The 12,640-nt window shown below is 39.5% G+C and overlaps 1 protein-coding gene across 10 annotated transcripts in view; it reads left to right on the forward strand.

Moving 5' to 3' along the window:
• Positions 1-12,640, forward strand: part of plekha7b (pleckstrin homology domain containing, family A member 7b) — a 91,639-nt gene that overhangs the window by 50,298 nt on the left and 28,701 nt on the right. For 9 of the 10 annotated variants that reach the window (XM_061742732.1, XM_061742741.1, XM_061742752.1 and 6 more), the window contains 5 exons: positions 397-480; positions 6,336-6,447; positions 8,572-8,676; positions 9,128-9,200; positions 9,801-9,901. In XM_061742732.1, the coding sequence (XP_061598716.1) occupies positions 397-480; positions 6,336-6,447; positions 8,572-8,676; positions 9,128-9,200; positions 9,801-9,901 (475 nt within the window). Of the gene's footprint in view, positions 1-396; positions 481-4,025; positions 4,198-6,335; positions 6,448-8,571; positions 8,677-9,127; positions 9,201-9,800; positions 9,902-12,640 lie in introns of those variants that run through there. The other variant, XM_061742782.1, reaches the window with a different exon arrangement.

Here is a 12,640-nt window from a genome sequence, read left to right on the forward strand (position 1 = left end):
TGAATTGCAGTTGATAACTGATCCAATGTGATAATTGATAATGCTAATGTTGTTGTGTCATAATATTTAATTCGTCTCAACAGCAACATCACCGTGTCTCGTCCTTCCATGTGACAGTAACGAGCGTTTATGCTCTAGTTAAAGCAATGAATGGCCCCATATAGTTGAAATCAATAAAGCTGGTGAGCTGGATGACAGAGACTGCTGAGCCCCACAGTTTGTGGAAAAGAATATGAGCTGTGACTGGCTGCAGTGCTCCCATAGATTCAGTAATGTTGGCCCAGGTATCATTGTGAGCTTGTACACATACACATGAGATGGCTGAGGAGTCAGCCAGGAATATAGTTAATGACTTGACTTTGTTATCTGATGGGTGTTTTTCTCTTTGTACTGCAGCCACAACCTGAGGACCACTTCATTTCGGCATCCTGTGACCGGACAGATTTCTCCTGAAAACACGGAATACACATTGCAAGATAGGTGAGCTGGTCACAATACTGCATGCTGAAATGTAAAGAGAAATTATTTCAAGAAAGGGGATGGGGGTGTACAAAAAAAGACTTTCTTTTCATTCTTTGTGGATGGTGTATAATTAGCAGTAAAAAGCAGGTTAAAAGTTGCATTTCACTTTTACTGTTCATATGTAATATGAGCTGCAGTTATTGTCAGAACACAGAAAGATACACTTTCTAATCAAACTGAATTTACATATTTATGGCTTTTTATAACGTGACACCAGATCTGGATGCAGTAAGCTCATTAGCTTTGTTCCTCACATTGTTACCTTCATCGTCACCATCGTAATGATACAACTGATGCCCACAAGAAAAAAGCTTTTCTGTATGATCACTGAATGGTTGGGAATTTTCCGTCCCCATCATATATACCATCATGTCATAGCAGGAGTTATTGTTGTATTAAGCTTGTTGTGTGAATCTCATCCTGCAAAGCCATCAAAGCTGCATGATAAGTTTATAGTCCAACACAAGGCAGCAGCTGTTTGATGGTAGTTAAACTGCCTGGTGTAATATGATCATGCATAACAAACGTTTCACTGCAAGCAGAAACATGGAGAGTGACAAGCATGTGTCTGTTAGAGAAACACAGAACTAATGAATGGGATTCCTCTGCACCTTACATTCTTATTCCTTTTTTGAAAATATCTTTTGTCTGTGATTTAGCGCTGATCCATCGATATATACGTGATCCATGGATTTGTATACCATCAAGATGTTTTAAAGCAATGTAACAGAATGCCAATTCTAGTCTGTTTAAGCTCACAGTATAAATAGTATCATTTTCATGCACATCACACAAAAAGATATGGTTGTCATGGAAAGTGAAAGGTAAGTCCATATAGCATATAGAGACAAACTGTGGCAGGGTGGAGAGGCGGATGGGACACAGGTGCGTGTATCCCATCAACCTCTCCACCCTGCCACACAAACCTTGTTTATATTTGATATTTTAAGGTAACTTTTGCTTTGCTTTGAGCTTACCTTTGTGAAGTAAATTTTCCCAGACTGGCTTGGAACACACACGATGACTTACACCGTGTCCTAACTGCATGCGACGCGAGCGAGCGTCAGCGACAAAATCAATTCCATTGCTTTATTTTCTATTGGACTGTCCTAACTGGCCGCGAGCGAAGCAGCGCGACGCGGCGCGCCGTTTTTAGCTGAACATTTGTCGGACGCCCTGCTTCTATTTTCTTCCTGTCGCTCGCATTGAAAGCCGGTTGAAAGCGCTGTAGGAAACGGTCATGGATGAGGAACGGCTGATCCAGTTAGTTGAAATGAGAAGTTATCTCTATGATACCTGGCTACATTGTATGTAATTTCCGGTAAAGAAACATAATTATAAGAAATAAGAATAAGATAATGGGATAAGATAATAAGATAATATTTCTTTCTTCCACTTTATTGAGGTTTTTGTAGTGAAATGAGGACCTATTATAGAGATAACTTCTCATTTCAACTAACTGGATCAGCCGTTCCTCATCCATGACTGTTTCCTACAGCGCTTTCAACCGGCTTTCAACGCGAGCGACAGGAAGAAAATAGAAGAACATTTAAATATCACAATATCAAGCTTGTTTTCTGTTTAGAAAGTACAAACGTAGGAAAATAAGTACTCACCCATCTTTTACTTGTCTCTTTACTCTTTTAGGAGTTCTTTTAGGAGTTTCTTTCAGGAGCGCATGGGCGGGTAGTGCGGTGAGTAAAGCCTGATTTATGGTTCCGCGTTAAATCGACGGCGTAACCTATGGCGTAGGCTCTGCGTTGGTGTAACGCGGAACCATAAATCAGCCTTAAAAGGCAAGTTTCAGCTGTCAATCAAAAGAACGTGGGCCCCCAAAACGCTTTCAGTGTGGACAGAGACGCGATAGTCGGACGATAGTAGGACGCTCGTGTGCAGTTAGGACAGGCTGTTAAACATTAAGGTAGCTTTTTATTTTGGTCTTCCCTGGGCGTATTATGAGAAATATTACTTCTTCCATGCTTGAGAGTACATAATGGTGTGATTTTACACAACACTGTCACTTGGAGGCCACTTACATCTAAAAATATGTAATTCACAATTTATATTTCACATACTCACATTTTATGTCCACATACTTATATGAACTTATGGTCTGTACTCACAGTTATACAGTATCATGCTGCCTTCTCTGTGACTTGACAGCAGAAAGTCAACACTTTTGCTTTTGTATTTTACTTTGCTAATCATTTTTCTGACCTAAATTTTTTCTAACCAGCAGTGATATTAAGCACTTCATCTAAGAAACAAAATTAATGAATTATGTCTTATTATTACTATTCTTATGTTTAATTTTGCCCAAACTAGGATAATCCACCTCCCTTTGACATTTTTCTCTTTTTTTCCCCAACTGGAAGTTAGAAATTTCCAATTCCCATTTGTTACTGAACGCAGCTCTACTCTCTGTTGCAAAGATAGCTGTATAAACTGGTACAGCGTGGCCTTTGTAATCAACAGTTCTCAACATTAGCTTTTAAAAGCCTCAAACACACAGGAACAGACACTTTATACTGTAATCACTGAAGCCCAGTGATTATAAAGCTTACCGTTTATGTGATGGAGGGATTATGACATAATTTTGACTGGATCTTACAGTTTGGTATTTTAATGACCCGTTCTAGTAAAATGCATGAGGACAAAAGGAGTAGCAACTACAGATAAGAAATATAGGAGTGTAAACTCAGTTAGCTTTTTTTAAAGGTCAGTGTGTCCACACCTTTGAGTTATTAGACCATTGTGGGTTTGTGTTGTGTGCTGAACTGGACTGAACACGTTCTTTTTATTGTCATGATGATATTGTAGCATTGTGCATACAAAGACATATCATTAGAAAGTTAATTTATTCCATAACTGCATTCAAAGAAAGGAAAAATTCATGTGTGGTGTTAGGAGGTCTGTATTGGATTGAGGACAGGTTCAAGGCAGGAAGGAGCTCCAGGAGATCCTTCTTTACCAGGAGGTCGATCAGCGACTTCCTTACTGACCTGACGTCTTCATTGATTACGCTGTGGTCAGTTAATTAACTCGTCCCATGTACACCCGCCACTTAAAAGGATTTAAACATGTCAAATACAGTGTACTTTCAGAGCCTCAGAGGCTTCCCTCTGCTGCCTTACGTGATGTGAAACATTGTTCTGCTCATCCTCATGACACAACAAATCTCTTGGGAAACTGTTCCAATGACAGTGGTGATAAATAGTCACATAAAACAGCAGCTTCCCTTTCATACAACAGACACATCCTGTAAAAACACTGGCCGCAGTCCAAGCTGTGAACGTGGAATGACCGTCGGCCACGTTCCAGTTCAGATTATCTTCTTCTTCTTTTATGTTCAGTGCTTTTTATTCTTTTTCTTTTTTCTTTAGTGGCTGACATACATCCTTCCCCTATCTACAGTAGCTTTAAGTGTAGTGCACCACACAATGTAGGAAAAATCACGGCTGCTATCAGCAAGCAGGACAAAGCAAGAGCTTTCTTTCGTGTATTCAGGCTACTTTGTTTCCTGGTGTCTTATTGTTTTCAGCTCTTTCATGGACTGGATATTACAGAGGTTTTATATGAATTTTGCAGTGTTACTGTATACTTTCTTAAGAATCAATATGAGTGATTTTTTGTTTTTCTGGATCAGTGAGAGGGAATATGCATGGATGCTGGAGGGTAGGTTTGATCATTAATGCAAGTTACTTGGCTACAATTTAGTTTTCATAACATACAACACATTTTAGATCTTGTTATCATGAAAAAAATCTGCTGTAACTTAACATTGATACCAGAGGTGTCAAAAACATTTGGGACCTTGTTAAATTGAATTCATCCTCACTTTGCCCTTTATGTTTCGTGCATTTCGTTCAACTACACAGATTGACATTCATTAGCATCCATATAGGTCAACAGAGCCACCACAGCTTGTATTATAATTCTGGTTATAATTATTGTGTCTGTACATGATGTTACATCATGTCATTTCAAAGACTTGCATCAGATCCTCTAAATAGAAAACTTGGTAGATCTGAGGAGACAATTTTGCTTGAAGAACACAATACTGTGACAGCGTGCCAGTTTAAAGTTTCTCGTTGCTTTAGTAAGCCCTGACAGCGGTACCTGAGCTCCATGCTGCTGAAACAAATGTCATGTACAACATAATGTAATGAGGGATCAAGTCTTTTTTTTGCTGTTGTTGAGACACCAGCAGTTCCACATTTTTAGGAGCAGAAAGATTCCAGTATTGTTGAATGTGCTTGAAAGTAAAAACATTGCCATTCTGATAAGTTCACCTGCTTTGAACCTTGTGTGATTTGATTCCCTCGTTCTTCCAAATGACCCCGCTTTTAGAAACGGTCATTGCACAGCAGAGTTTTGCAGAGTCACAGGAAGCAGGCAGCAGTTTCATCTGCTGCGGGCACCGATGGGTTGGATGTGGGCAGGCCACACTAGCACATGCATTGATTACTGTTTAACAATCAGCAAAATGGTGTAGAGTCAAACCCTTTCAAGGTCATGAGAGATCTTCTTTTTTTTTTTTTAAATATACTACTTATACAATTTTAACAAAAATAGATGTATTTATAATGAACTAATACCAGCTGAAGTGCAACTTTTAACATATTTACATATTAATATTATTTAAATATGTATTTATGTTAAAGTCCTACTGCAGCACTTACAATAATTACTTTTTCCAAAATCCAAAACCCACTGGGTTAACTACATTTAACAAAATTGAGAAAATTTGTTATTGAAGGTCCCCAACAATAAATTGGCTGATATATTCAGTCCTGCACACAAGCCGGGACTCGAGGGTTAGTCTGCTGCATGTTTTAGATGTTTCCCTGTTTTCAACACACCTAATTCTTATCACTGGTCGTCATCAACATGTCATCAAGGTTTACACAACTCTGTTGGTGACACAGCCTTTTCTATCAGGGTTGTGTTGAGGCAGGGAAACATCTAAAACGTGCAGTAAGCTGGCCCTGGAGTCCCGGCTTGTGTGCACCCCTGGATATATTGTTTTCTTTCAGAAACAAAACCTAAATAAATGTCCCTAACATTTATTAAGTGTACATTTATTATATATTTTTGGGGTCCCTAAGATATAATGTAGTTTGAAAATGAACTGAAGTCAATATTACTGTAAACAACAAAATAGGTTTAATTACAGTATTTGTTGTTAAGTTTTGCTGATAAATAATTGGAGAGTGTCCGAACGATGCAACATTAACGCAAATTTCTTATTCATGATGATGCCAATATGGATAAATTGCCAGATAACTAATATCGTCTGATAATATTGGTCCACAGATAAATCGGAGTGCTCTCGACATCAGCAGTGTATCATCAATGATAGCTTGTTGTTATGCTCTGGGATTTTGTTTTAGGTACAAAAACCCAAGAGACTTGACATCAGGTAGCTTCTATAGTCTGGACAAAGCTGAGCTGTAGAACTGTGGAGTTTGATTCCGAAGTTCTGTCCTCGAAGTGTGAGTGCTGGTGCATGTTCTGACTATGTGTGTGTGTGTGTGTGTGTGTGTGTGTGTGTGTGTGTGTGTGTGTAAATGTGTGCCATGGGGTGAGTGTCACACCAAGTATTACTGGGGTGTTGTTTCACTGTTAATACGTTCACTGCAAATCCATTGGCTGCGACAGGTCCTGTGTTGAGGTCAGGAAATAGTCACATCCTTTTTATCTGAAAGCTCAGCACAGGACTGGCTTCTGTTTCACGGCTTGTCACTGCAGAGACTAGAACGGAACATCACTACTGCTACTGATCCTCTTCTATGTTGTCCTCTCAACTGCAGGATCGAGTCCCGTATGTCCAAGTCAGCGGCCAATCAGAGATCCCCCAGCATGGTCACAGAATCCTCCAAAGCTGTGACCTCAGCAGCAGCGGATGTCACGTCAGGGTCAAAGGTGAGCATTTCTTTCCTGAGAATTCAGCTGTGTAAAGAGCAGGTTTTTCTGTTACATGTATGCGTCCTTTGTTTCACCGCAGAACTTAAAGGGGACCTATTATGGCATCTAATCCCTAGTTTAAACAGGCCTTGATGTCTTAAAAACAAGCTTTTGATTGTTTTTGCTAAATAAATTAGAAATTCAGCCTCTGAGCCATGTCTTTATCATCTCATTCTCTAACCTCCTTATCTATGAGGGATTCTGAGTGGGCGGGGAGGCTATGATAATGAGGCTCTGTGCTGATTGGCTGCCTGAATTACACGAAACACCGCTACGAAAAACGCAGTGCTGAGTGACACGACGCGCCCTTTTTGAGCTGAACATTTGTCGGACGCCCTGCTTCTAATTTTCTTCCTGTCACTCGCGTTGAAAGCCGGTTGAAAGCGCTGTAGGAAACAGTCATGGATGAGGAACGGCTGATCCAGTTAGTTGAAATGGGAAGTTATCTCTATGATACCTCCTCATTTCACTACAAAAACCTCAGTAAAGTGGCAGCTGGCTGGAGGGAGATGGACAGAGAGCGTCCGATGTCACGCAGTGCGACGCGATAGTCGGCGCTCCATGCAGTTACACGGTTTTATAGTTGTGGGCGTGGTTTGCATTTTGGTTACGTAACGAAAATCAGCAGAATCTGAACGGCTCGTAGAAGCTACATCACACTGGACGGCTCATCCGGGCGGCTGTACAGACACTGCAGAATTTGGTTGCTTTCCTCCTTCTCTGAGTTGGCAGGCTGAGGGGAGACCACTTTATATATGTTAAAGCAAGAGAAAACGTGTTTTTCATAATAGGTCCCCTTTAAGAAAAATCTAAAGAACGGTGCCAAAGATACTATTCATCTTATGAATGATTAAAGGTTTTTAGAGTGCCGCTTTTTTCAGGTTCATTTTCAGGCCATGACTGAAGGAGCTGTCTTGGTTGTTGCTGATTAACTGGTTTAATCAAGTGCAGGATAATCAAACTCATTCATCTCCTGTTATTGGCAGTAGATGAATTGACAATTTTTTCAGGCATATGGATACTCATAAAAACATCTGAAGGGGCTGCACAGGCATTTATTGGAACTATAAAGACCACTATATTTGATGTAGTCCAGTCTTCTGATGTATATATGCTTAATAAAACTTAATTATGAGTAATTTAATGTGGTTCTGTTCATTGGTCCTTCTACACATTAAACATTGGGACTTTAAATAGACACATTTATCACTTTAAATGTACCTTGTTGAGTCGTCTTCAGTCACACCAGTGACTCAGTCCTCCTTCGGATATTTATGTTTTGTCTGGAAGAAACTGGTGCTTGTTTAATCTTATCTCCTTCAAGTCCACAGATATAATGTAGATGTGGAACAATAGAAGAAAAAAGAGAAGGAAGTCACATATTTGATCAAACACAGACACTTTCTCTGCACGTACTCTCCAAGAAATGAACCGTTCTCTTGATACATCTCGTTCAGAGACTGTCAGAGCTTTGTGGTAGAATTTGCTCGATCGGCTCTGCAAAGCATTTACCTCATCTGATACAGATGTTTGCATTCATGCATGTAGCCGCTCTAGATAGTCTAGATAGTTAGAAAATTTCAGGGTTTCAGTTCATGCTGAGTAATTTTTTTTTCTGACATCTTTGAAAATACAACAACAGAACCTTCTTATTAGTATTAGAATAGTTTACCTTTATGTTAACATACTATATGAATAACTGGCTTATTTTGTTCTATTCCTGTTCACCTGCTCCGTCTTTAGGTCTTTTTTTAACCAGTTAGTCAGCTTGAGAAATCCTGACCTTGTCTAAAAATATGCCTGATTATAGTTGGTTCTTTGCAAACACAGGAGTAGCCTGTGGCATTTCCTCTTCCTGATACTGGTCTTAATAGAAGAGCTCCAGGAAAGAGGGCACTTTTACAATTTTAAAAGTATACTTTTGTTTTATGCTCAAGTAACAAAAGTTTTCAGTTTTGTTCTTTGCACTGTGTAACAATTCAATATCCTCTATTAGTGACTGCGTTCTTTGATAAGCAAAGAAAAGCCTTACCAAAGCCACCAAAGCAATTAACTGTTTAGGGCTTTCTTTGCTTCCTGCAGGGCTCCAGAGGAATGAGTAAAACGCACAGTTTTGGCAAGAGGGATCATGCTATTAAAAGAAACCTCAACATCCCAGTGGTAGTAAGAGGTTGGCTCTACAAACAGGTGAGCTCCTCTGCCTCTCCCATGGGAAGCCATATGTCATCACGTAGCCACTGATCGCTTAGAATTGTAGTTGTTTTTATCTGTACTCATTCATTTGGTGTAGAATCGGTTATCCTACAAACAGTAAGGTTTGCATACTGAAGACTTCGACTGCCTATACAAAATCCTTTACAACTCGCAAAACGATGAAGTGTATAAAAAAAAAAAAACATAGCTAAAGAATTAGTTAAACTGTAAAGGTTTTAGCTTTTTGCTTAATTCCTTAAAAGAGAGAGAAAAAAAAGATTCAATTATTGGTCTAATGACGTGCTCGTAGCCTTTTCTCACTTTCTTGAGCTATCAAGCATGCTATTCCCAAACTACACTTTTTTAATTAGACTGTGAACTAATATATGCTCCTGCGAGGAATAGTTATAAATACACCGTGTTGTGTTTTCCCCCTCACCTCCAGGACAGCTCTGGAATGCGACTGTGGAAAAGGAAGTGGTTTGTTTTGTCGGACTTCTGCTTATTTTATTACAAAGGTAAGTCTATGGACAGTGTACTTGGTTAGAGTTGAACTAATGGTCGTGGAATCAGACGCACTGACCTGTAGTGATCTCCTCTGCTGTCAATGACTGTTATTAGATATGTGTGATCTCTGAAGCTCTCACTTCATCTGCCTCCTCCTGTCCTGTTAACTGCAGTTCGTTATTATGGGAGTTTCTGCTTGTGTTGCCATAGCATCTACCTTCTCTCTCCATTAATCGTACTGAATAATACATAAGCCACATGCCGCATCTTGCGACATGCTACCACCTCGTAGAGACAAGAGTCACCCGTGAATTATGCCTCACTCATTTGCCTTCTGTTTGTAAATCTGCTCTTGTGAGCATCTTAAAAGATCTTAGAATTAGCTGTCATTTTAAATGGATGTAACAATACTCTGTGCGTCTGTGTGTGTGTGTGTGTGTGTGTGTGTGTGTGTGTGTGTGTGTGTGTGTGTGTGTGTGTTTTTGTGTGTGTGTGTGTGTGTGTGTGTGTGTGTGTGTGTGTGTGTGTGTGTGTGTGTGTGTGTGTGTGTGTGTGTGTGTGTGTGTGTGTGTGTGTGTGTGTGTGTGTGTTTGTGTGTTGTTGCTTCACAGACAGCAGGGAGGAAACAGTGCTCGGTAGCATCCCTCTGCCCAGTTATGTCATTGCACCGGTGGAACCTGATGACCACATAAACCGCAAATACGCTTTCAAGGTAACAATAAAGTGGCTCCCACTCAAACCTATTATAACACATGATCACGTACATTGGTGGGTTGAAGAAATTTGTTAAAATCTTTACAGTACCGGTAATATTCACTTCCTACTTGTGTTCCCCCTGGATGACCACCTACAATAGATCTCATTTTTATATTTCATATAATTTTTCTTACTATTTTGAATATCAGTGCTTTAATTGCAATACACATTTCAAATAATATGAGAACAGTTATTCTGTCTTGGTTCTTTTTTTATTATTATAAGTTTAATAAGTAGGGCTGCATAATATATTCAAGATTTTTATAGCAATATCAAGATGTGAAATATCACACATAGTATTATTTCCAAGAGCCATGCGGTCACATTCGAAATGTCAGTCATGTATTTGCTCCATCAAATGAAATCTTTAACAAAATCAAGGGTTCATTTATTGGGGAAAATATTTTTTCCATTATGAGAAAAAACTTTCTTTCTTTTTTATCACTGACGTAATCATTGTCTCACAATAAACTGCATACATTACATCCTATGTCACTTTTTGAATATATTTTTTGCTCAGATCTCTCAGTTTTAGATCTCAGGACCTTTTAAAACAGAAACCCAGTGTCTATGGATTGATAAAGTGCATATATTTCAGATGATTTCCTCAAATTACCCCTCCAGACTGATTCATCATCTGGTGCTATTCACCTATTATTAGTAATAGAGTACAACCCTCAACGTGATATTCCCCCTGCAGAGCTTTTGCTGAGCTTTTGCTGTAACAGCCTCCCAGCATAGTGCTATCACTTTTGCTTTAAAGTGTGTGGCATAACTTTGCCTTGAATGCATCAAAGTATGTGTTACATCTTTATCTAAATCCTGTCAGAGAAAGCAAAAGGATTTATGTTCACTGTAAGAGGACGTTTTCTAACTTCTCTTTTGTGGAAATGGGGGATTGCCCCAAACAATAATGGCTGAATGTTTGATGCACGGCTGCAGCTTCAGGGCATTCTGTTGCAATCCTTTCAGCTCCTTTGTACTCCAGATTTTTGTTCTTTGATTTTGTGTGCAAATATGTATGAGTGGGAGTACATGGCTGTATGATTATGAACGTATGTGTGTGGCCGTGACTCCTCGCCTTCAAGATTAATGAAATACAATGAAATTTGTATGATAATTGTTCCCTTTCATGTATTAATGATGCATTCAGACTGTGCACCGTCTCCTCCCCGCTTGTCAGGTAGCATATGTACCTTGGTAAGGTCATGAGGATAGATTCTGCTCTTTGACTCTAAATTTAAGGACTTCTCAAACTTGTTTTAGAGATGTATGAGCCATCATGCAACAAAGAGCAGAAGATTCTATTAAGTTAGACATTAAGTGTCTTCAGAATTTTCATTAACTGTAAAGAAACGCATGGCAACCTCTCAGTGGACGAGATCCTCCAGACTGACAGAGCTCCTGACGTCTAATACAAATTACTTCACAGACTACCTCATAAAGTGATTTAAACCAGTCAAAGTTAAATTACAGGTCGCTGCAACGCCTTGTAATGGGATTTCACTATCAACACATGTACGGTGCTGCCAATGTTACCCATTCTTGCTTCTGTGATGCCAAAACACCACAGCTGCAGCCATTTCTGTTCTCTCTATTTGAGTCAGCATTGATCAGCTGTGACTTCCTGTTGTTTTCTGTTCTCCTATTTTTGCTCATCTCACTGTCTTTCTCTCATTCCCTGTTGGTCAATTGCCTACCATTGTGACCCGGTGTGTTTGCACGGGCGGAGTGAGTACTGTTCTCTGCGGGCGGCCGTCCTGAGTCACACAGGCTTCCTGTCTTGCATGAATAGGTATTTGATTTCACTTTAGCCTCATCGGTAGAGCACCATCCTCTCCTCATTTTGGCTCATAACTTGCTACTAATCGCATAGTGCACATGTCCAAATGTGCATTTGAGTTTCACCATGAACAAGCATGACTACAACAAGTCATTTATGGACAATGCCAGAGCACACATTAATTGCAGTCATTTTAACGCATGATTTATTTAAATACTTGAGGGAAAAATACACTGCTTTGTTTCGCATGCACAGTAATACATTTCATATATTTCATACATTTCATAATGTTTTTGGCAATGTATGTGAAGTAAGTGGAAATTGCATGTGCAGGACATATAGATTTTCCTTGTCCCCTAAATCTCAGATATCATGAGAGGCACTTGATGAGTCTACGATAGACTCTGATTACCACTGATACAATAAAGTTGTGTGGGAACTAAAGTAAGAGTCAGCACTTAATTCATTCGAAGTCCAAGGTAACAGACCTCAAAGAATGTAAACACAAAGACATTTGGAAGGTTCTAATCGTTTCTGAGATCTATTTCCACATTATATAAATGCAATAAAAACATGATGATTATTTCACTAGCTGATCAACTATTATGCTCTGGTATTTGTCTTGTAAACATGTTCATCACATCGCTTTTCATCAGGATGTATTAATGAGGAGAAGGGGTCATGGTTTTTATCCAAAATCATCTCCAGTTTCATTGCATTCCACTGAATCTCTACAGCCATCAGCAGTTTGTCCCCTTCTGTGCATTAATACATTGAACCCTTGCAAAGTGCTAACGCTCAGGTCAAAGTGACCCAAGCCGGAGCGAAGGCCCTCAATTCCCTCAGAGTGCCTGCCTAACCGTTAGCGCCATGCAAGGGTTAATATAGTTTTACAATGTAAGACCCTAAGTA

The sequence above is a fragment of the Cololabis saira genome, chromosome 2 (genome assembly GCF_033807715.1).
Source record: "Cololabis saira isolate AMF1-May2022 chromosome 2, fColSai1.1, whole genome shotgun sequence".
Lineage (NCBI taxonomy): Eukaryota > Metazoa > Chordata > Actinopteri > Beloniformes > Belonidae > Cololabis > Cololabis saira.